Raw genomic sequence first — 26,404 nt, forward strand, 5'->3', positions numbered from 1 at the left:
CACGCCTTCCTACCTCACTGTCCTGCTCCACCACCACACTCCTTCCCACAGCCTCCCCCTTTGTCTCCACCACTCAGGACCAAACACCAGACCTTGGGCGACAGCCTTCTCCATAGCTGCCCGCTCCCTGGAACTACCTCCACAAACACATCCGAGACTGCACCAATCTGTCCACGTTCAAATCACTCATTAACACCCACTTTTTAAGAATTGCTTTTAATATGTGATTAATGTGGTGTGTCCCCCAGTGTCTTTGAGTACACTGAAAAGCGCTCCATAAATAAAATGCATTATTATCACTGTCACTCAGGGTAGGATTTGTTTTGACAGTAATTTGTTGGTGCAACAGGTTCACGTCCCTTCTCTTAAAGGCAGATACATGAATGTTCATTGTTGTCTGTGTTGTGCTAACAGGACCAGAGATAGCTGTCTTGTCAGAAATAGAATTGATTTAGTGCAGTGCTGATGGCAAAACACCTGATGTGCAAAAAAAAAATGTTTCAAACATGTGAAAGTCACAGCTTTTAGCTTATGTACACCACACAGGGAAAGACAACACCTATGATGGTTGTGTGAATTACAAATTTAAAAATCACTCAGTCAATACTCAGTATCATGATGTTTTTATATGTATGTTAGTAAGTTAATTAATCCATTTCTGTGCTGTTTGTTTTTTCTGGTTGCTTCTGAGAAAAATAAGGTCACACTTGACAGATAGTGATATTTTCATTTGAAGTTTTTCTTTCCCTTGGTGGAGGTTAGAGAATTAGCATCACTCCAGCATTGTTCACCTTCAAAGAGGCGGGCTAATTCCTGCTATCTTTGATGTTTCTGCGGCTACACCGTGTAGTGGGAGATAGGAGTAAAAGGGTGACAGTCTAAGGGAGAGAGCGATGCCTCCTGCTGTCTGCTAACGACAAATGAGGGCCAAGATGGTCATCTGTGCCGTCATTAGCCAACATTCCGGTATCTTGCCTTTATTGGGAGAACAAAAGAGAGCATCTCTGGTGCTGTAAATACAGTTTCCTCCACTGCTGGCATCCCTGCAGCTTTAATAAGGATGGGATAATCAGACGTATTGTGGCCCAGCCTGGCTAATGGGAATATTTCAGCAAAGGCTCTGGCAACGAATCAAACAAAAGTCGTTTATTGGATGGTAAAGAGACAAACATGGCTAAAAGTCCCCTCGGCCTGGCAACTGGACTACTGGGCAACCATTGGGGTTTGGACAGCACAGTGTGTTGGTTGGCAGCTCAGCAGCTACCACCAGGGAAAGTCAATAAAACAGGATTAACGGTGCCCTTGAGCAAGGCATACCCAGTCTATTTAAAAATGTTGGAAAAAAGCATGAAAATTAGTTCTACATATACAAAATGTCAAAATCTTTTAAGAGCTTGTCATAGAGAAACAGTGCAAGTTTTTTGGCACAAGGGTGATGTTTTTTTCTTTGAAACACATAGTTAAAAAAAGGGTAATGAGAGATGCATGAGACCTTTTTTTTTTGTCTCCTGAAAGTCGTGTCCAACGAGCTGAGAATCTCTCCTTCATCTGGTTTGGGCTGATGAGCAAATGCAGTCAGTAACCTAGACTGTTGCCTAGGAAGAGCTTCATTAACGCTCCATCTCTGAGCAGCAGAAAATACCTTTTTGCTTTCACTTATCCCCAAGGACACAAACAGGTGTGTGAGTGAAATAATTATGCATGGCATGTTTGCACTAAAGTCTTCGGCACAGCTTTGGCTCACCGCGACTGCAGTGATGAAGATATAAATACATCAGAGCTTACAGTGCCATGATGACAGCCATTGTCTCCTGTATTAAAGCATTGTTGTAATAAATATCATAATAGGCTTGTGTGTTGGAAACGATATAAATCCAGGCTATGTGATTACTGAATATTAAAAAATGAATGGTGCAGTCATGTTTATAGTAAACATTGGCTCAATATATTCACATATATTTTCATTTAGATAGAACAGATCCGCATTTGACTACAGCTTCCATTAGGTTCACACATTCTCTGCTTTTTATTTGATTTGTGAGTAACACCTCACAGATATGACATCAAATATGATGCATCACATTTCTTTCCAAAAATGGGTTTTTCATTTTTGCCATAATGGTGATTATTTCCATTTCATTGCCATCATGAAATTTTAGATCAGATCCAAGTTTCAATTTGTCCAACACTTTTAAAGTTACCATCTGCCTCAGATGTACTTTGAGTTTAGTGCTAAAAAGTAAATGTTAGCATGCTGACTAAGATGATGGACATATGTTAGCATTGTCACTGTGCACATTTTAACACAGCTTCTAAAGGCCTGTAGACTCTTTTCTAAACCCAGACTACATACTGATTATAAGGATGAGTATATAATGTGTTCACACTAGAAAAGTGACAAGATTTAGTATACTCAAACCATACGGTTGATCCTGCTGGTATCTCATCAAAAAATGTTTAAAAAAGGATGAGGAAACAGCTGGATAAAATGGCAGATGACACATTTGCTGGTACTTGTTATCCTGATACACGTGACATATTTACACCATATGTTAATGCAACATCAAATATGTGGTTAGATGTTGAACATTTTACTCCCATAAATCACAATATGCTCTTAAACTACCCCAAAATTGATGTTTAGCTGTCACACACCAAAATATATACATATAGTAATCTATATGTAACCTAATGTACCATGGTTCCACAAATTCACAGCAACTTTGAATATAGCATAACTGGTGATAAATATTTTAAATAAAACCACATTTATCCTCCTGCTACTGATCTCTGAGAACTGCAGAGCAGAAACATAACAGCAGTGACCGCTTAGCACCAAGAATTAAGAAAAAAACACACACAGAGAGATCGCTTACATTACCACTTAAAATAATTTAAGTCAGTGAGAAATAATGGGAGCATTTGCATATAACCTTGAGGGGTGTTATGGTATATGAGACAGAAAGGTGCTCCTCTGTGCACACATCTAATCAGACAGCTTGATTAAACCCGTGCAGACCCCCTGTTGCAAGAGGGCTTTACAGCTCATGTGTGTGTGAGTGTGTGTGTACGTGCTAGCGTACACTCATTTAAGAATCACTTATCATGGCAAATGAGTGTCAGTCAAGGTCTGAGATGCACTACTCAGGTATCTGTCACAGTGTCTTTTCATTAATGTTTCCAGCTGAATTTGAACCATTTTTTCTTTTTATACTGTAGACTGAAGTTAATAACAGTGTTATTTTTTACTAGTAGTGTTTCCCATGAAATATATTTTGTACATTTTTTGTGTGGAAAAAATACAAATTTGTTCAAATGTTTGGTCCAAATAGTTGAATAGGTGTGTGATATATATATACAATAAGAATTAGCTAATGAGGTGAAAAGTGTTTGGGTATTTTTTCCATTTCACTGTGTCACTAATGCTTTGGATCAGCCCACAGTGTATACAATATCAGCTAATTAACTTCCCTTTCTGGCCTCACTGGCTCTCCCACTCCCTGTCAGTCTTTTTTCCTTTTCCTCTCTGTTCTCTCATCTCCACCACCATCACTCTTCCTCACATCCCACCTCTTTTTCTGCTCTCTCTCTCTCTCTCTCTCTCTCTCTCTCTCTCTCTCTCTCTCTCTCTCTCTCTCTCTCTCTCTCTCTCTCTCTCTCTCTCTCTCTCTCTCTCTCTCTCTCTCTCTCTCTCTCTCTCTCTCTCTCTCTCTCTCTCTCTCTCTCTCTCTCTCTCTCTCTCTCTCTCTCTCTCTCTCTGTCTTCCTCTTTCTCTCACATTCTCCATCTTTGGTAGTTTGGCCCAAGTTCATCTTGTCACCTAACGGATTCCTCTGCAAAGTGAAAAATGACATTTTGGGTCGGGGACTTCAAGGATGGTCAAGTTAATGAATGGCCACCAGATGGCCCTTATTAGGCTAATGTGTTCCCCCTCTCTGCAGCCCAAGCTCTCGTCTGGGGACTTAACTCGCTGGCAGCCAGTGTGTGTGTGTGTGTGTGTGTGTGTGTGTGTGTGTGTGTGTGTGTGTGTGTGTGTGTGTGTGTGTGTAGTGCAGGAAGGAAGGGTTTAACATCCTAAGTGTGTGTTTTTTTGTGTCGCCAAGTTTAAATCAGGTTAACCTGAGAGAATAGAAGGACGCTGCATCTCCACTTTAACTCAGCCGCTCTGTATTTTTGATGGGGTCAACTGTCCACTGTGGAGACACTGCCGTCCCGGTCACTCCTGCACCCTGCAGACCCTTCGCCCTCCCCATCTGACAGCCTGACACCAGACGCCGCCACAGCACTCAAGTCTGAAGTTTACATGCAAAAAAAGCAGGATTCAGAGAATGAGCAGCGCGGCTCTTTCCCCTCCAATCTGACAGCGTGTTAATTGCCTCATTTATAATCCCTGCTCATCAAGATGAATAATTGTTGTAATGCATACATCTACCACAAAGACCTTTGTTAAACTCCAGAATTATGCTAAACATGGTAATTAATTGAGTTTAATTTATTAGATTGTCGTCAGTGTATGCTGCTGCTGGGCCTTTATGTTTGGTGAATGTTGTACCTACGAGGGATGAGAGCAAGCTGTCAACTCGGTTTTAAATGAGGGCCGCCGTTAGCTGCTCAACAAGTTACTGGAGACCTCAACGTCTTCTCATAAGCATCTGGGATTCCTCATTATGTAGAAATCCTTTCATATAAATCACATCTATTGTTTTTATGAGCAGAAAAACAAAAAAAATCATCGGTGTCTCGTGGAAACTATAAACACCTGTGGTTCATTCACTTTGTAGCAAGTTGTCTCCCATTCTTTAAAAGGGTCATTTGTTAGTGTATTATGTCACTATATGCATGACTATATTGGAGCAGTCATTATATATATAACATAAAATGAAGTACATGCTCAAGTGCTGACTTTCATGTAATATTACTGAAAATCCATTGACACATGAAGAGGAATATGTGGGTTGAAGTCATAATAAGTCATAGTCAAATATATCCTATAATACATGTTAATAATAAGCAGACTTATATACACATATAATCACATCTAATACACTTCTAGACTGTGCAGAAGGGACTACGACTATATATTAGAGTGACAAGTTTTGCAGTTTCATATCCACTTATCTAATCCATAAGTTGCCAGATAATAAAAATATTGTTTATTTAACAACAAGTTGTAAACACATCATGGACATGCTTTTCTCTTATATTAAGCAAACATTTAGCTCTGTGTGTTCACCAGCTAGTTGTTAACTGGTGGATTGACTGAAAGTAAGTGAGTAAAATTGAAGGCCTTTAAAACCAAAACAATTAGCTACAAAAATGCTAAAATACACTACAGAGCTGAGATGCACTGCACAGCTGGGTGATAATTATCTGTTGCTTTGTCAATTCAGTTAAACCCCCTTCACACCCACTCATTTCTAATCCATTGTTAATTAAAAAATATTGATTTTAGCAGCTTTAAAAGTCAGAATCAACTTACTGTAAAAATGTGTTTCCCTGTCTGTGCTGTCAAAGTAACTAACACAGCATATTCATGGGCTAGCAATCAGATCACTAGTTTAAATGGAAATTCTTTCCAGTGAATTTAAATCCGTCAGTGTAGCTAACAGATCCATGAGAAGCAAACCAGCATATAAACATAATGCAACTGAATGAGCAATTGAGGCGTGAGCGTGGTGGCGACAGCAGACTAAATAGGGCAACAACATCATTATCCATCACGCTGAAGATGTAAAATAATAATAATAATATGGGGAGTATAGGGTGACCTCAGGCGGGGCTGAAACTCCTCATGGTGGTGGTGGTGGTGCCATCGGTGGAGGTTGAGACATAACTGCTGACACCGCCACATTCTCAGCAATGACAAATGGGAGCTGAATACATCTGGAGGTGCTTCAGGGGACACTGGGGAATGGACACATTGCGAATGGCACGATTGCCAGTTGAGGTTAGGAGGGGGAGAGAGAGAGAGAGAGAGAGAGAGAGAGAGAGAGAGAGAGAGAGAGAGAGAGAGAGAGAGAGAGAGAGAGAGAGAGAGAGAGAGAGAGAGAGAGAGAGAGAGAGAGAGAGGGGCAAAGACTGAGCTCGACTCAAAGACCCCAAAATAGAAGCTCCCACATCTTCATCATCCCTCTGCCACGCAGGAGGAAACGCTTCTGCATACATAGTAAAGAGAACTGTATACTGCAAGTGTATACTATCAACTAAGCTAGCCATAGTTATGCTGTGAGCTAAGTTGAGTATAATCAAATATGGCTGCAGCTCTACATATTTTACACTTCACATTTTAATAGAGAAATTTGTGCCAAACATATTGATTTCCCAATTGCTTTAATCTTTTTATATATTTTTGAACACAGCGCTTCTCGAGCACAAATGCACACATACATACTGCAGACTGCAATTTCTATGCATTGCACCAACAGTCCAGATAAATAATGGATGTGATGTTTCCCAGCAGTACCTAAAATAAACGTATCTAGCGTTTAAAACAAGATGCACAGGGAAACGTGTTGAGCACACACACACACACACACACACACACACACACACACACACACGCACACACACACACACACACACACACACACGCACGCACGCACGCACACACCACACACACACACACACACACACACACACACACACACACACACACACACACACAGTATTCAGATCAAAACAGTTCACACACACAGAGGACCAACTAAAAATTTCAGCCGGGCAAATACAAGAGCAGCTAACCAAAATCAATCCATGGTTCAGTGCAACATCTCAAAGACTTTTAGGAATTTGATAGTCATATAGATAATTAATGTGTCAGTCAGAATATGTAAAAGGCAAATGGCATGACATATTGCCTGTTTCAGCTGTATGTAAGATCCTGTAAGACAAGGTTTTTGGCTGCTGGGAAAATCCTTACAGTCCCACTTCAATAATACAAGACATGATGAGCTAATGCAGTTGGAACAGACGGGCAAATGAAATGTACCCGAGACAGTAGTTTACCATACAGAGGGACCGCCTGTATAAATTCAGACTGGATAAGTGTGAGCTCCAGCCTCCTATACAAACCACAGGGAAGGGACGGATACCACGATCTCCCAGACATGTGGAAGTACCTTTGGCTGTGTGGAAAGTTTACCTATGCAGAGATAAAAATACTGGGTTTTGAACTCTACTCGAGTAAAAATAACAGGGCAGTTGAAGTTCATTTACCCACTTTAAACTTAATGTTCCCAATATTCCTCTTAAATTTCCCCTTAGGTGGCTTCAAAGTTAGATAACACATTTTCCACACTGTTAACCAGCATCACATACTCTGCGTCTGTGTGTCCCAGCGGTGCTTTGAAGCAATATCACATTTATATTGAGGAAAATATTCAAATCTTGTGCCCAACGTTTTTAAAGGCTGCACCATTACATGAAATGGAAAATTCTAGAGGCCTTTTTAATGTACATTTTCCCATAGTTCAGGATGATTATTTTTGAAGTTTTGGGAAACTTTGTATAGTGAAAACAAATTTAAATAAGTATTTAAGTTTGAACTCAACTGTACAATAGTTTAGTTTGATCAATTGTACAGTAAAATCCACTGAGGTGATATTGGGATCCTTGATTGGAACTAGGAATTACTAAATCCTTACATGAATCAAGACAAATAATCTAAAAGAGTGATGACACAGATGTTGGTGTGAAGCCTCCAAAACTTGCTCTCTGTAACTTTCTGTAGTCCTCAGTCAATATTTTAAACATTTTTAAATCTACTTCTACTTCAAAGTACACAATAGCAAAACAAAACATTTACCATTATGTCTTAATCTCTTAAACTATATCAGACCTTTTCTTGTGTATTTATATTATTATCATTATTTGCAGTATGATAGATTGATATATTTGGTGGCATCTAGCAGAACAGACTTGGCAGAAATTGAATATAATATTAAAAAGTATGTTTCAATTAGTGTGTAATCACATGAAAATAAGATTGGATGTGTTCTTTATCTTTATCTCTTCCATGGAGGCCACCACCACATGTTCTCCTACACGCTTGGAAGGGGAGAGTGAGGGGAAGGGAATTCAATTGCTTGCAATATGCAACTTCACCACTAGACGTCACTAAATTATACACACTGCTCCTTTAATTCTTTCTTCTTTTAGTTTTTAGTCTTAATAATACAAGTCCCACAGTTCTGTACGTACATTTGTATGCGTGCAAATGATATACACTGGCTCTTGTCCCCTGAATTTCATCCAGTACATGTGTGATTTCTTGTGATTCCCTTTTGCATGTCATTTGAATCCAGGATGGCGGAACCTGCTACTGAGGATGCAAACTATTAGAGAGGCAACTAATGAATTTACATGAGTGTAGCAGAATAAATGCATGACAATGCATGCAAGTAGTATAAAACATTCGGTTTGATATGATGAGAAATGTAAGGATTGTAACTTAGCCTAGATCTTTGTGTTGTACTAACAGTAGTCCTTTCAACAGTCTGTGCATGCATTGTCTATTTAAACATTATTTTTTTAATATTCACATAATTTGATACTACTACTACTAATAATAATGATGATAAAATGTCATAATCCCTTGTCATGTTACTATGGTAACTGATATATCAACTGAATAATAATTTGGCTGATATTTGTGCGGGAAAGAACTCTGTAAAAAAAATAATAGTGGCTGATTTATTATTACATTACATAATGTGTTATTGCACCTTCCAGACAGTTTTTTTTCCAGCTACCGTATGACTAGGTCACAGGTGTGACACACACACACACACACACACACACACACACACACACACACACACACACACACACACACACACACACACACACACACACACACACACACACACACACACACACACACACACAAACACAAACACAAACACACACACACACACACACAAACTGTACTCTCAATTTTTCCTCCTACTTTTTAATCTCAATTCATGCGCAAAGAAGAAAATGGCGTGGGACATACAGGGTGTCATCACACTTAAGTGTTTATTTACAGCTGAGACTGAATATAAATTCTGCAAGTTTCAACAATACATGTGACTCCTGTTTAGATTGCTTTTATCAAGCCTGCTGTGTATTACTCTGAAATGCATATGGATAACTCACTCACCTCCAGCTGTGCAGGAAGCTTGCTATTGGCTATTTACCTGATGACCTTGAGTGATAATTTGGAAGGGCAACACTGTAAAGTATTGCGTGTGTGTGTGTCTGTGTGTGTGTGTGTGTGTGTGTGTGTGTGTGTGTGTGTGTGTGTGTGTGTGTGTATAGCAGGCAGAATGTGTTAAATATTAAGTATAACATGGCTAAATAAAACTCGAGCCTCGGAGTGAGCTTTTTACGTAGATTAAGGTATAATCTTAACTGTTTATCATGCTAATTATTATTCAAGGCAATGTTTGTGCCACCATCTGTTACCAGTGTGTGCATGCGTGTCTGTGTGGGTCACACATGCCGTGTGTTTGCGTATGCGTGAATATAGAAGAAGGCTACGATGAAGAACTGCACCTCTGAAAAGTGCACTAGAGTATGCATGAGTGTAAGCCTTCATTTCATGCTGGTGCCAGTTGGAATGAATGCAATCACCCTACACACACTTTGCTTCTGAACAATGCTAAGCCATGTCAACACACGCGCAGGGATATAGAGGACATACGTTCTCTTGGATCAGCGCTGCATGAATACATAACTACTGTATGAGATGAAACGAAAGGCTAGAATAACGCTGCTGCAACGTGTAAAGAAAGCTGCCCGTAACAGCCATTACAGTGCGTGTGAGTGTGTGTGTATGTGTGTGCGAGTGTGTTTTATGGTGATGAGCTGTCTGAGTGTGTTCTGCAGACAGCACCTCAGTGTTTATGCAGTGCTGATAGTCTCCAGGAAAACAGGGGGGAAAGAGTGCTGCTTGATATTTACACACAGCAGCCATACCGTCTGGCAATGATGATGGCTCCCTCATGGCCCTAAAAGACAGCAATAAACCCAGAGAAAGCAAAAGCGAGACAGAGTGAGAAATAGACTTGGATATATGGAGTGCAGTCGAAGAAGTCAAAACATGCCAGATTTTATGAGATCCACAGATTTGGAAAGAGAGACGGAAGGAAGGAAAAGTACGGAAACGACTGAGGTGCTAAATAGAAACAAGATGAGTTCAGTCAAAAGAGCAAGTCATTTTATTTCAGTGGGCCTTGATCGTATTTTGCATGTTTTAGCTCTTTAAATACATTATCAACACCAGTCTACTTAGTTTTTTAGATGTATTTCCTACTTTTTTTTAAAACAATCTCACTAAGCTTGCAGAGACTCTGATATATATATTTTTTGGTCATTTTATGATATGACTGTGTGGTGATGCAGCTCCAAACATCCACTGTCGTGAAATCTCTTCCTTCTTGGTGCCTTCTGAAAGGAAACATCTGAGGGCCCAAAAAGATTTGAATTTATGAGCTGTGCTGTCGCATCCTTTTTATGGAGGTCCACCTTTGTTTTTGTTTTGACTTTTAGGTTTAATCCTTTGAACATAATTTTCTGATGCTGGCATGAACTAAAACCAGTGGCTGCCTAGAGAGAAGGAAATACATCAACATATGGTAGGCTTTAGAAAGCAGTGAGTAGTGATGTTACATTTATGCAGAGTGCAGCATTTTGAGATCAGTGGTGACCACAGAAACTTTGAACTATCATACAATTAACTCTAAACTCACAACAGAGGAAGTGACTGGTATATCTTCTGGTTTTCACATAACACTGATACTGTATATCAGTATCACTGACTCTCAAATATAGTCCTTAAAATATCCAGTATACTTCAGGCTCTAGTGACTGGGGGTTGATGTCATACTTTTTGTTTTTAGTGTCTCTAACAAACAGAGAAACATTAGCAGGTAGACCATCTGCTTTGGGAGCAACCTCACTGCGGTGCCTGCCACCCCTGGTTTCACATTATCAGTCTCAACAACACAGAGCTCAATGAAAATCTTTGCTTGTCTTCAAAATCCGTTTCGTATCAGAGAGCACTGCAGCAAATCAGAAAGTTGGACCTAACAGTCTTTCATTGCTGTGAAGAAGGCTGATGTCTCTCCAGCCATCTGTCACACTGGTGGTCCAGCCTCAGCTGGAAGTGGACTGTTGTGATCCAGACTGGCCCGGCCAAGGCAAAGCCCGCTTGGTGGGCATTTAGTACAGTGTCTCTCTACTTCCCTGCAGCTCCAGCAGCACTGATCCTTTTGGTGCCTGAGCTTCAGTCTAGCTTTAGCAACGGCAGGTAACCAAGCACCAGATGGCCAAAGAGACCACCACCCACACACACACACACACACACACACACACACACGCACACACACACACACACACGGACACACACACACACGGACACATGCACACACAACCATTTTTACAGAGATGATACTGTAAGCATCAACATATGGTCTGTGTCATGCACACACACACTTGTATAACTATTCACTGCATGTTTTCACACACACTCAGTAATGTTCACCTTTTTTTGTGGCTTTTATTCGAACTCGCTATATTTAGAAGTTTGGTTAACTCGGTTCATTATAATCAGCATGATAACAACAACAAAACCCACCCTTTATCCCCACATTCATTCACACCTATTAGCCAATAAGCTAGTGAGAAACAGCACCCCACTGGCTGCAGGTTATTTAAGTCCTGCAGAGGGAACAGCAACAAAACACTGCAGTAACACCATGACAGCCATTTAATGAGCACTACTATACTTTTAGGACCAAGTCCTAATTTTAGCCAGAAAGTCACTTCTGGGCAAGCTGAGCAAACAGGGACAAAACTGACCACAATAAAGACCAAAGGCTGATTCATGCTCCCTTTTCTTTGATTTACTGATATTACAGAGTTTAGTCTGGTAACACTATGCACATTGTGCTCCTGCAGATACTGGAGCTATTATCCACTGATGAATTCAACATTAAAAATCATGACGTAAATAAACCTTACGTAAAAGAGTCTTTAAATGATCAGGGTCCATTTTATAATTTGGCTACAAAGGAAAGTTATATTGCTGTCAGGTTTGAAAATGTCTCCTTAAGTAACAGATGAATATGAATTCAAGACTTCATTTGTTTAAATACAACATTTCAAATTAAAATACCCAGACTAAAGATATCTCAGAATTTGAAATGTATTATTCTGAGTCATCATTAAATGAGACTTTTTTTATGCACAATGTCCTCCCGGAGTTAAAGCTTTTTGTCTACTGAATTAATTATCATTCAAAACTTAATATATCATATTCTTATAGGTATATAGTTCCTTCTTACTAATTTAAGAAATGAATTATATTCATTAGTGGTGGACAAAGTATTCAGATGCTCTACTTAAGTAACAATATCACACTATAAAGGTACAATTAAGGCTCTGTATATAAAATCTTAACTTAAGCATTATGAGTTAAATGTATTTGTAGTAGTTCTAGGCTGCTGCCAGTTATAGTATTCCACATATTATATAACTGAATTATGAGAACTGCAGCTTTAATACATAATAATCATGTTATGTTATATTTGGATGAGGGGGATCTATTTTTAACATTAGTATTATTAATCTAATATTATGCTGGGTAATTTCATTTGTAGCAGTGCATTATACTTTATGATGATTATATGTTTTGAATGGAGAATCTTATTTACTCTAAAGGCACAAGTAACAACACTATGAATAGATCTATTGAAAGCCTCTACTAATGCATGACATTGAAAAAAAACAACAACACCTGATTAGAAGAAGCAACGTATATTTTTATTATGTGCTATGTACATATTTTACATTATGGTACAGCAAAAATACAGGGTAATGCTACACAGTCAGGATTGCACGGTTTTAGAGTTAGGCCACAGTGGTCGGATACCGTGGTATGAGACATAACGCTGAGTGTACAGTAAGTACAGCATACATCTTTGGCTTCATAAGAGTAACATGAACACGCTGAACAGAACATTTTCAGTCAAGAGGGAGCGCTTATAGTTGGGGAAGAAACAGGAGGAAGTGGATGATTGGTCAATGATTTCTTGGGTTGTGATGGCCCGAGAGCAAGAAAGCAAATGTGTTGTTTTTTTTGTAGAACATACAGTATTTTCTTCAAGTATGTTTAAGTTCAGACCTGTTTACGAGCTGGTTAAGGAGACCGTGTCCTAAAACACAGCTCTGAATCCTGTCAGAATGCTTTTCCCCACATACGCCTACACATATGGACATAATCTGCACACACGTTGTTGTATGGGGAGAACACATTTTAATTTATCCTCTAATTGGCGTAATTTCTCCCAGTCTATTAATTTGTGGTAAAATTAAACTAGTCCTCATTTCACCGTGGTTGTTTATAGAGAATCAGGACGCCTCCTTCCCTCCTCTCCCTGATAATACCAAATCTTCCTTTCTCCTCCCACCGACGATACAGCGGCGGCAGTTACAGCCTACAGAGCATCAGGGTGAGGGACAGAATACAGAGAGAGACAGAGAAGAAAGAGATTGGATGAAAGATAGATGGGGAAAGAGAGCAGTAAAGAGAGAGAGAGAGGGAGAAAGAAGGGAAGTGACATGGTGAGATAGAGAGAGAGAGAGAGAGAGAGAAGCCGACAGAGAGATGGATGCAGCGGGGTCGCTGAGGTGAGGAGATGGTGTAATGATTAGATCACAGATACCCTTGAGCCTTCTTCGCGTCCCTCCCACACACATACAAAAAAAAATAAAAATCTGGAAGCACATTCAGAGGAAGGAAGGCTTGCAGTTGTAAATGGCTCCGCTGTCAGAGTTCATCTGGGCGGAGGAGGAGTGCAGGAGTGGATTACCGGAGTCTGTGATTAGAGAACCCTACTCTGCCTCTCCAGTTCTCCCAAGACGGGAAGAGAAGGTTGCGCTGGATCTCATTTGTGCCGCCGCCACACCGCAGCTCTCTCTAAGATTTCCTAAAGATGTTATGAGTTCAATGTTTGACTGTTCAGAGCCAGCAGACATTTTAGGAAGCACGAGGGGGGAAAGAAATATCATCCTCAGAGTTCCCACTGGACATGAAAGTTTCTGGAATATCAAGAAATTTTGAACAAAAATTCAGGGATGGAAGCAAGCTTTACAATACAACTTCTTCTTTACAAATAACTTCATATTAATTCCATTACATGTTTTGAGTATACATGCAAGTTTTAAATAAGACTGCTCACTTCTTTAGAAAAAACCTGACTCTCATGTACTGGTTTTGTCTTTGAAGCATCTGCTTTGCCTCTCACTCTCAGCAACAAGACTGAGACTGATGCTAAATGCTGCTTTAAATATTGTTTAACTACTAATCAGATGATGTCATCTCCAAACTTTAGCAAGCTGAAGGTGACCGCTTGGAAATGAGATATGTTTAGGATGCTTCCATCTAGTGGTAACTTAATGACACTGTTGATAATACAAAATTGGGAAAAAAGGGATTACAACACTACACTGCTGACAATGTTAATATTAATATGATAGCTTTTTGACTCTTTTTTTCAGTGTTAAGTCCAGCATTTAAGCAAATGACTGCAAAAAGAAAATCTTGAGTCATAACATTATATAATGGCGTGGATTGGCAGGGGCTGACAGGGGGGGGGGGGGGGGGGGGGGGGTATTCATTATTTCCAAACATAATGGCTCTGCTAAGCGCATACAAAAGCATATTTTCTTTTACAACTAATTATTAGTTTTACAAAATATATTTCTGACACAGCACCCAGTGGCATCAACAATGACACAGACATGGTAGAGGAGGAGGATAGCTTTGAAAGGAAGCGATGCCCTAAAGGCTGTTTCAAGAGGCAGGATCCACCACTTAGCCAGTAAAGGCTGTCTTGATCTTATCAAGTAGTTAAACTTCAACATCACCTCTGCAAAGTTCTTTCTTCAGTATTTCACCATGTTTCCACTTAAAGTAAGTGGTAAACTAAGCCTGCCTCGGAATTAATTGCCCAGATATCATTGTATTGTATGTACATTACAAGAAATTTGTTAAACTATTACACAGTTTCCCTTAAAAGTGAGAAGATAGATAGTTTATTAAAATGTCATGTGTGTGATAGTCTGTATTTGATGATGGGGAATGTAACTGAAGGAATTAAAGGACTAGTTCAAACTACAACTTGACTGCAGCTTGATATTGGAGTGTGTTAATAGTATACGGGTGTGTTGTGCAGAATGTTTTGCTGTAAAGGTATTTATTCCCCCAAATGTGGGAAAATCCTCTTTCACTGTGGATTAAGGAGACAGTGTGCAAAATGTTTACGGGAGGTGAAGGTGGAACGCAGAAAAGGAGAGGGGCTGAGAGGGAGGACAGTTAGAGGGAAGATATAAGCAGCAGAAAATGGTTTTTGAAAGCTGATATTAACTCCTTTTGGATTGAAGCTGTTGATACTTTGAGCCAATAATAAATACTTTTTTAAATATAATATCTTTCTCGCCAAATCACAAGTGTTCAGCTGCAAAACCTCTAAAATACTCACTATAACATACCTGCTAACACTCAGAAAAGGACATTTTAATCTGGGTTGATAGCCTCCCGTAGCAGAATTGATTAACTCCGCAACAACGCAATCAATCAAACTCCATCAAATCTATCATATCTGTAGATGATGAAACCAAATTAAAGTTTAAAATTTAAACTCTAAAAGTGATGCATAAAAGTGGGGAAAAAAAGAAAGAACAAAGTTGGACTGTCTTCATATTTCATCTGCTCTCCTTTCCTTCATTTTTTTAATGTGAGCAGGACAGGTGGCTTCCAGGTAGCTCAGCTTGTTCTCCAGACAAGCCGGTAATGCCTCCTATAAGATAAAACCTCGGCGAATGTGTTCCTGTCGACAGAGCTGCCACCGATAAGAGCGGAGGATCGCTAACAGCCTAGACAACTAAAAACACGAGAGGATGGGCCGGAGATAAAGAATGTAGGAGGTGGGAGGAAAGAAAAAAGAAAAAGGAAAAAGGGAGCGACAGCGATCAACTGCTGGCGATGCTATCCGACGCCATCCCTCTCTTACATCTCCTCTGCGAGTGTGTGCGGCGATCATAATCTGAAAGGGAGGAGAGGTGGATGGTGTGTGTGTGTGTGTGTGTGTGTGTGTGTGTGTGTGTGTGTGTGTGTGTGTGTGTGTGTGTGTATCTGGGTCATCAAGTCATCAATAACCACCTGCATTAGTGGAACAAACACACAGGCAAGGTCAAAATAGACTATTCAGACTGAGAAGGAGATGAATAGAAAAAAAAAGAAATTCCAGTGTGGGTCCTTTCCAGCTCTACACCACTCTATTCCCACAGGGGGATGAATAGATGGATGGATGAGCGCATGAATGGAAGAGTGGCATTTGAGTATCTACTTTTGACAGATCGGCGACGGCAGACTTGGCAAGAGGAAACAGGTGGGAGTTGGGGGGCTGCCTCTGGCTCGGGCAGAGAGAGGAAGGGAGCGAGGGGTGAATTATGGATGGATGGATTAAGTTAGGGAGGAGGAGGAGGAGGAATGGGGGGGGGGGGCTGTCTGACGAGGGCTGGTGCCCCGCTGACAGGCAAGCTGCTAGTTGGTGGAGTCACTTAGCCACACAGAGTCAACCAGAAATGATCGGGCATCTTTGCCTATGCAATGTACTGTAGCCCTTTTTTTCCTCTCCCAAAAAGGCCGCTGGGATTGGTTGCATGCAGCAGGGCTCCATCACAGGAGGGTGAAGCTGTGTGCTGCTCCGCTTTGAAAAAGGAACACAGGAGCAAGCAGCGGTGCAGGAGCTGACGGCGCTTTTAATAGTTTTGTTTTGTTGCCGTTCTGCGCTCGGCCCGCTCACTCCGCTGCTGCCGTCCTTCTTTTCATCTTATTCTTCTTCCCGCGTCGGACCGCTCACTCTTCGCCCTCCTCTACGTATGTGGACGGAAACCAGCCAACCTGAGGGGAGGGGAGGGGAGGAGAGGGGAGGAATTAGTAGCTATACAGAGGCTGAGAGACAGTATCAGTTTGTGATAGCTTGTGACTTATTTTTGTGACGCACTTTCTCACAACCTGCACTGGCTTGTTCTACCTTCAGTAGTATACAATCACCAGAGTGACTTTCAACAGCCCACAGAAAGGAGCTGTGTGTTGTATGTGTAGGAGGACAAATCAGTAGGAGTAGAATAATTTCATAATTAAAAAAAAAAAGATATTTCACAAGCAACCCCTGCTGAGTGGAACTCCAGAAAGTCCTTTTTCTAACACAATGTGACATTTGAATGATAATGATATTCCATGAGTCTACAGATACTACTTTTCAGACTCAAATAAATTGTTTTGTTATTTTTGGGTAGATTTATTCTGCTTTAATTGCATCTGTAACATATCTTTAAGTATGGTACCTGAGCTGAAAACTAACAAGCTGGTCTTCCATTGCCAAGACAATTAATAAGACAGATTAAGTCTGATTAAAATGCCATTAAATTACATGAGTAATTCCAGTAATAAATGACTGTTTAATGATAAATATAATATGCTGGCAGTCCCTTTGTACAAGTTTTTAGCGGACAACTCAATTTCAAAGAAAAAAAAGTTTATATTAAAAACTTTTAAGGGCATTAGTATTAGGGGTAAGTATCTTTTTCATGAAGTAGTGCTTTTAATTTACTTGTTATGGTGGTTTATCCCTGGAAAAGTTGAGCAGTACAAGGGTTTTAACTGGTTAAAAGCTTTAAACTGCTGTCTCCACACTCTACACACAGTATTTAGTGAGTAGCATCAACATACACAACAGGCTTAGTAAAAGAGAAAACCTCTTTCATTCACCACACTGACAGCATAGACACATTGCTAATAGCTGCAGCACACACACACACACACACACACACACACACACACACACACACACACACACACACACACACACACACACACACACACACACACACACACACACACACACACACACACACACAGGCTGAATTTGTTACTCAATCTAACACTCCCTGCCAAGCTGAAATGCAGTGCATCTGATTGGGAGTCAGTACTTTTCTGCATTTAGAGCAAGGATTATCTCAGTGCTGCATGCCTGATTATAGAGCGCTCTGTGTGGATAGGAACATTTATGCATTTAAGACATGCAAGCAGCAAGTTAACTCGTCCATGTGATGATACGGGGAAACAAAAATGTTGGAAACACGACAGACTTAAAGAAAGCAGAGCAAATCTGAATAGTCCCTTCCAGGTATCTGTAGACAAGAATATCTGCCAAATCTTTCTTCTTTAAAAAAGCCTGTTTTAAGTAGTCTAAAATTGGATTTAAGAACTTAACATCCAAATTGTAGAAACTAATCTGGTGTCTGACTGAGGTGAACTAATGAAGGTTCTGCAACATCTGAAATCATACCATACAGTTTTATCATTGCATCTAACTAATGTTAAAGGAGGCACAACAAGAATTCATGCTTCACACTTGGGACTTTTTCAGGCTTTTTATGAATAAATTCGGGAGCCAATACCAGCTACCAAAAATAATGTGAGTTTTTCTCCAATGTTCCATTCATTGATTGGAGGCTGTGTTTTACCGGCGTATGAAGGCAGCCACTTACCCTGCCGTTGACCTCGCCCCTCCACCACCCATTGGCTCCTGACTTTGTGTAGATCTTCACCACGTCACCCTCCTGTAGTGAGAGCTCCCGGGTGTCACGTGAGCTGAAGTCGTACCGCGCTATCGCCACGCCGATCACTTTGGGAGCGAACACTGCAGAAAGAGAAGGAAGGAGAGGGTCATACAATAACTGTAATTATTGAGTTCATCCTGGTTCAAGATGAATTTGAAACATTAAAAAAAAAAAAAATTAAGTTTCTGCATCAACACATACACACATGGTAATACACACACAGATTAACAGAGATGGTGATGGCAGATAGCGTTTAATTCACCAAGAAACACCTGGGGCTTCACCCTCATTTGAGAGGGTATCACATGTCCTTTTAAAAGTTGAGACTTAGCCAAGTTAGAACTAATGGTTTCATGACCCAATTCAGGTCTTGAGGCTAAGAGGAAAAACTAAATGGTTAAGTGAGAAATGATGTACACATGGATGATTTTGCTATCCATTTGCTTACCATATAACAGGTAATCTGACCAACAATAAACAGAGTTAAACCAGCTAATTCATCTGTGAGAAGTTTGTTCATACTCCTTGCTACCGGTGCATGGGATTTATTTATTTTACTCCACTATGTAGACTGTAGCTTTAGTTGAGATAGTCCAGCTGGAGTGTTCTGACAGTGATGTGTCTGTGTGGGAGAGACTAGAAGTCCTGTCGACAGCAGTATGAGAGCCAGATGTGGAGCAGGTTAGTTAGTTACCGCTGCCACCCCGCCGGTTTTCTTCTTTCTCCAGACACTAACTGGTGGGTCGTACTGGGCTAAGCTGACAGGTGGAAATGGAATGTCAGACCTCTACAACCCGGCCGTGGGGATAGAATATCTGATATAGAAGTGCTCTGTGTGTTTGGACACCCCCACCTTTACATTGACGGACAGACACATGAGCACACACGCATCAAATCCAGACACATATGCTTTAGAAAACTCCTCAAATACCACAACACTTTTTTCTCAACACTGTTTCTGCCTCTCACACAGTGCTTTTGACATGCAAAAATAACACAATACATTCATGCATTAATAAAACACATAGTCCCTGTCCTGCACACTGGATGGCAGTTATGTGGACGCAACTATGAAAGAGGTGCAAATGTAGGCTACAAGTTCAAGTTCTTCATATGTCCAAAAGGGGCAATTTGTTCTGCCACTGTAGTGATAAAAAACAACACAGGCCAAGATACACAAGATAAAGACACCACATAATAAAAAAAACACATATAAATACAGGAGTAAAAGGCAGAGATGCAGGCGATGATGTGAATGCACTGAGCTACAGCCAGCATGCTAAGCAGCTGTTTACATGATAGGAAAGAAAGACAGAAGTGTAAGAGAGACAGACCGACTGACTGACAGACAGAGAAGAGATACCTGTACCTGACCAGAAGGGAGCAGAGGAAGGAGGTACAAAGCTGTAGCCGGCAGGAGTTACAAGAGAGAGGCCGCAGAGCAATGGGGCTATGGCGGGGCAGGCCAGGCAGGGAGCGAAGAGATGCGAGAGGGCGGGGATGGGGGGGATGGTAGAAGGAGAGAGAAGCAAAGAAGAAGAAAAAAACATGTTTTTAAAAATCCCAACTCTGAGCCTTTTTTCAGAGGTATAAAGAACACAGTTGCAGTTTGATACAAAAATAAATGACGCCAGGCACAGGAGGAGCTCTAGCGAGTGTGGACTACTTCTTCCACACAGCCTCTGGTTGATGCAGCAGCATTTCCACATTCATTTGTATTGTTTCAGTGTTTATACTGTCTGGCCTAATGGCGGCACTGTATTTAGAAATCTGCATTTTTATCTCAAACAAGATGCAAATACTGAAAGCATCTCACTTCTCAAATGTCAGTCCAGTTAAAAAAAAGAAGCTGATATGTAAGTCACAGGTCTGATATGGCAGTAAGTTCACTCAACATCTGTCTCGTTTCCATAAAATTGTAAATTAAAGGTCAAATTAAAGGTCAAACTTCGTCAATTTTGACGATCCAGAACAAAAACGCACCGCACCACGTGGAGCGATGACACGTCAGGATTCCAATTTGCCAAAAGGATGTCTGCATCATTAATGAGAGACGACATCTTCACTCGCACATTTAATTGGGAGGAACATGCAGTGTAGTCACAATTACAGCATAGGGAATAGACTTCTATCTGCATATTTATAAAGACAATCATCCACTTGTAATACAGCCGCAACCGCAGATATGCACATCTCCTGCACAAAGTTCCTCTGACAGACACTCTTATCAGTGATGTTGCTATATTTCATTATTATAGGACTTAATTGTATCGTTACTGTCTTTGCATGTAGTCATTTTGCACCTTACGATGTCCACAGTGCAGATGTCTCTTCTTCACAAAGATTAACTGTGCCTTTATCTTGCTAACAACTTGAGAAATAACCCACTGGAGGCTGACTGCATTTGTATTTCTATCTGTCTTCTGCAATTTTCTACTGGCAGGGAAGAAGCTGCGGGCATTGATCCCATTCCAGCAATGTGTCAGTGCCTTGCTCTGGGGAATGGAACCTCTAACCCTGAAAGTTTTTGTTTTTTATTAGTTTTCATGGAGAGATTTGAGAGCCTCTGTACTCGGTTATTTTGGACTGTCAACATAACAAGTTATGTCTGAAGTACTGTAGGGAGAAAATGCTGATGCTAAAAAGAGTCTTTGCAGTAGAAATGAAATAAAAGCAGTTAGCAGAATGGATGCCAATGGATGATTTTGTCTAGAAAAAAATAACGGGTGAGCAAAGCTGATTATAATCTGATTGTCATATTATCTGAAATAGGCATTATCTATCTGGACTGCTCTAATACAAATACATTACATACAGACATAAGAAATCAGTGTGGTAAACTCTGGCTACACGACAACACAGGTCTGCTTCTGCATCATTACACAGGAGCCAACATTTCTGCCACCAGGAAGAGAAAATCTCATCCCCAAAATGGCAGATAAATGCCCAAACTTTATGAAAAATATGCCGCTCCCAACAATACTGTTGGCAAGTTAACTGGCCTGGGTTATTGATATGCTGTAAGGAGAGCAGAGCTCCAGTGGTTTTTAAAATGAATACTAATCAGCGCACTGAGAGACAGCTCAGCAGCCCCTAATGGCGTCTAGGTACGAGCAATATGAAGAGGGATCGCCCTCCACTTCAAACAGCCACCAAAACACCAGCAGCATTTCATGCTTCATTTTTGCAAAATCTGATTTGTGGACCACACTGGAATACACAATGTGAGCTGGTTGACTAATAGAGGAGACTACGGCCGAGACTACACACACACACACACACACATATCACATTGTATCGCCGCACTCAAGAGATAAGAGTGGAGATGAGTTAAAATCCAATCAGCAACCTGAAGTCCCCCGGACGCTGTCAGCTGAGATTGTTCCACAGACACATATTAATTTATATTTTGGGTTAACATGAGTATTGGTTCTATTGTGGTTCACTGTGTCGGTTAAAGACTATAAATCAATCAGTTTTGCCTTCTGCAAAGCTGTCCAACAAAACATTAAACAAAAGCAAAAATTAATTAGCAGCCTCCCAGCAGTGTTTTTGAGGAGGACGGATATCAAAACAAAAAATCATATAAAAGTGAAAGAGGGAAATGAAGTCTGCACATCAGGAGGCAGCCCACAAGACAGAAGACCACACCAGAACAAAACAAATTTGTATTGGAGCTGTCTCGACTTGTGTTTTGCACAACCAAACAGCTCTGTACAATCTGTTCACATTCCTCCTGCTCGGAATGAGTTCGTCAGCAAGCCAGGGACTTATTCTTTTGTCTTGTGCATGCAGTGGCACACAGGGTTCAAATGAAACCTCATTTCACCACTGATTGCGATAAGTCATAAATTTTCCATTAACCAACTGATAGGCGATGTTGCCTTGCCTGGCTCACACACTGGGTTTAATACCTTTTCTTCTGGCATTGCTTGAAACATTCAGCTTGGGAATGGCAGCGTGTGGGGTGTACATGGATGTTTTACAGGGCGAACAGCACTTTCTACTTTGGTTTTGGAGGTGGTAGACAGTCAACTCAGTCTTTAAAGCTCTCTTGATGGTTTTTCAACCTTATTCCCACCTGACATTTTCAGCCAAGCCTTTCACAGCAATAAAACAATGGATAAAAGGATTCATATTGAAGGTCTATTTTCTTAAAATAAACTCTTTCGCCCTTGTGCTCTTTAAAAACACCTTAAACCCCTCACTCCTACCTTTAAATGACATAATTGAATAGAATTGTTGTCAACCACATTCAGAAAAAACTACAGTGTTGTCACAAAAATGTCTATATTCACTCCTGAATAGCCAGTTTGGCAGTGCTCTGCTGTTTTGTCTGTTGTTCTCCTTCAAACACAAAAAAATCGACTCATTAAAATCTCAGTTCAAAGTTACACGCACCGCACCTGTTAAGTTCCAAGTCAGAAAGGAAAAGCACCTCGCTGGGTGTTATGTTCTGCTTCATTAGCTCTGATAAATAACATCTCTAACTCCCGAATGCTGAGAGGAATCAGGTTAGAACGGGTAATGACTGACAAAGTCGCAGAGTTAAGAAGGAACAGCAGCTGCATGCATAAATAATCATCCATGTGCTGCCTTCAAATGTAGCTCAAGTGCAGTTCTGGCGTTGGATTTGGAGACAACAGCTGCTTTACATTGAGGTGTTGCCAGGATGGTTTGTAACAAAACACACAGCTCAATCTAATGCAACTAAAAGAAAACTCACACAGCTGAAATCTTCACCCCGGCAACTGCCAGACAGCAAAGCACAACATCCAGAGGAACAGAGTGCTGTGACAAATTCTCGTAGTGTAACTAACTCATTTTTGTCTGTCTGAAGTATAAACTACTGTTTGTGGTGAGGCATGCTAACAGCTGAAACATAGCAACATTCTGCTAGAGAGCTTCTTTTCTGAAAAGTTAAGTTAAATCATCTATAAAGTTGATTAAAAAAATGAAAGTATCCAGATACTTAAAAATGAAACTACATATGTTAACTTACTGATACTATTGTATTAACAGTTGTATATGATGCCCCTATATATCCATCATGGAGTAAAAGTTGCTTTATATAAAATGTATTTGCCTTTTTGTGAAGAACATTAAATATATAACACACAGTTTAGATTTCAAAGTTATTAATAAAGGATTATATCACTTGAATTAATTAACTGATGAAACTATAACTGACATTGTAAGTAGTCTTGACTTTGGTTAACTCATTGAAGGTTCGTCCACATTATTTCACTCCCCCGAAACTCAAATTGATCTGATCTTCAGTAATCGGCCAGAGTGTGTTATCAAATCTAATAACATGCTTAGTAGATTCTGCAACCACCGTTTGACAGTTCAGTCAAAAACAATTAACATCAGAGGAGACTGAAGCGTTTTTAACAACAAATAGCTATGCGGCTCTTTAAGGCTGTGAAGATGCTCCCGAGTGAATTAAGGCGGTGTGCGAGAGAGTTGGAAAGGATGACAGATAAGAAAATAGAGCAGGCGGCTGCAGTGGTGGGTGGAAATCAGCAGAGCCAGTAACAGCAGCGTTTTGCAGGTCAGAGCAGGAACTATTAAGAGCAAATGGAGTATGAATGATCGGCAGAGTGTCAGATCACACAGACTGCTTTACTGACGTGAATGTGTTTGAAAAAATCTGCTTATGCTGACTAGCTGACAGCATATGTGACTATCATCTGAGGTTTAGAACTGCACTGGCTGTGGCCCTCAGGGCTGATAAACTTGTTGAATACATTTGCTCACTCATTAAACATTGCTATGCAGATTTTTTGCTAAATAATTTGAAACCTATATTGATTACATCCATATTTGTTTGCTATTTTTATCTTCTGGCGTTTGCAGGATCATTTCTACATTTCTTGGCACTTTACTGCCACCGACTGTCAGTGCATGAACACCAACTGGCAACCTCCAGGCCTGAAAAATGCAGCTAAGACAGAAGGGCCAACAACTGCAGTTCCACAAATGGCCACTTGGGGCTGGCTACAAGTGAGTGAGTAAATCCCACTAGACCCCCATATTAAAATGGCCAACTTTACAGTGGAAATAAACTTGTTTGCAGCCTGGTTTTGGTCTTTACAGCTAATTTCTTCACAGCTTTACAGGTTGGGAATATTTAAATAATATACCCATTTAAAATGTTTACTAAGGATTAAAGTTATGCATAACAGAAGTCTACAAACCATTAAGTGACATTACAGTGGCTACATCCATTATTTTTTTTACGATCTATAGTGAAAACATCACCACTGTATACAAATTGGGTGTCTTTTCATCCAAGTATTGCTTTTAATGAACCCAATAACTATATGATAAAAATATTCTTAGATTAAACTATTTTGAGCCCTGTTTTAGTCTAGAAAGCTATGTATCATCAGCTAGAAATATATAAATATAGGATGTAAAAGATGTTAACCTCTCAATATCCATACTTCTTTACCAGTACTTCAATCTTAAGTAATATATTAATCATTTTATCATTTTTGGGGTAGTTTTTACACTGTTTATTTATATCTGAAGTAAAGTGAAAAGGGGAAATAGATAAAAGTGTTTTTAGTGTGTGTTCCTCATGTGTACTTACTGTTGCCACCCAACCGGTTGATGCGGTGCATAGCAGCATTCTCTGGTTCCCGGTAAGGAAACTGCAACGTTGTGTCCAAACTCCTGAAACCTTCTCTCAGGGAGTGGTGTTTGTAGTACTCAATCAGCTCCTGGACACGCACGCAAACACACACACAAACACACACACAAACACACATACACCCAATTAAGCAAACTAATAAAAGATATGCAAGAATTTGCATAGATGTTTACTTCATAACACATTCATAAATGCTTTTTTTTTTGTTTTTGCTCTTGTGACAGTTTTTATAATATATTCAAGAAACATCTGTATCATTTGCATATCTGTCAAGTCACAGAGAGGAATCTTATTATTACCCGCTGCTTTTAAGCTGCTGTAGGCGTGAAATAGCTGAAATATCATGTGGTTACAAAAGATACAGCAGTATAAAGTTGAATTACAGCAATTGGAGAGAACTTTTATAAAATGGGTTTAAAATTAAAGGTTATCAAAATAATCTTTGAAAACACAACAATATTCCAATAGCAAATCTGAGAAACAGAAAATACAGTCCTAGCATAAATAAAATTGGTGAGCCTTTCCAATATTCACTGGACTTATCTATAATGCTGAAGCCCTTAGGCCAGTATAAACACGTCTCTAATCATGGCTATATTTGTGCACACTGCTAAAATAAAATTCAGGTTTTGACACTTCATTAAGCGAACGCAATGATTTATTTATGAATTGCAGTGGTGGAATATAAAAAAATAAAATAAAACAGGCTGAAAAGACTCACTAATATGCTCCTGAACTTCTTGTTCTCTGCGATGTAGAAGCAGCCCTCCTTCGTCAGGATCTTTATGTGCTTCACGTCGTTGTTGTACCTGTGGGCCATTGAATAAGTTATGAGTGTAATTTCCCTCTCTGATCACCGCCATCGATCGGTGGCCGGCCCCTGGCCCCTGTGGAGAGCACGGCCGTCGCTGTAATGCATAGGGTCCCAAAGGTTTGTGACACGTGAATGATGGGTGCTCAGAAACCCAGCCCAGCACCCTGCGCACACATTGTTGTGTTTGCATTAACAGGGTGGCTGATGGTGGTCTGAAGCTGGAGGAGTACAAGCTGTGGACAGAGCGTGCAGAAACC

At 40.2% G+C, this 26,404-nt stretch overlaps 1 protein-coding gene across 1 annotated transcript in view; it reads right to left on the reverse strand.

Annotated features, from left to right (window-relative positions):
* Nucleotides 1-16,554: 16,554 nt before the first annotated feature.
* The window catches only part of LOC134002245 (guanine nucleotide exchange factor VAV3), an 85,501-nt gene continuing 75,651 nt past the window's right edge, over nucleotides 16,555-26,404 (reverse strand). Inside the window, exons 24-27 of the mRNA XM_062441550.1 lie at nucleotides 26,055-26,142; nucleotides 25,274-25,403; nucleotides 18,604-18,755; nucleotides 16,555-16,951 (exon numbers count right to left, since the gene is read on the reverse strand). Coding sequence (XP_062297534.1) covers nucleotides 16,907-16,951; nucleotides 18,604-18,755; nucleotides 25,274-25,403; nucleotides 26,055-26,142 — 415 coding nt within the window. The 3' untranslated portion in view covers nucleotides 16,555-16,906. The remainder of the gene's footprint in view (nucleotides 16,952-18,603; nucleotides 18,756-25,273; nucleotides 25,404-26,054; nucleotides 26,143-26,404) is intronic.

Source organism: Scomber scombrus, chromosome 20 (genome assembly GCF_963691925.1).
Source record: "Scomber scombrus chromosome 20, fScoSco1.1, whole genome shotgun sequence".
Classification (NCBI taxonomy): domain Eukaryota; kingdom Metazoa; phylum Chordata; class Actinopteri; order Scombriformes; family Scombridae; genus Scomber; species Scomber scombrus.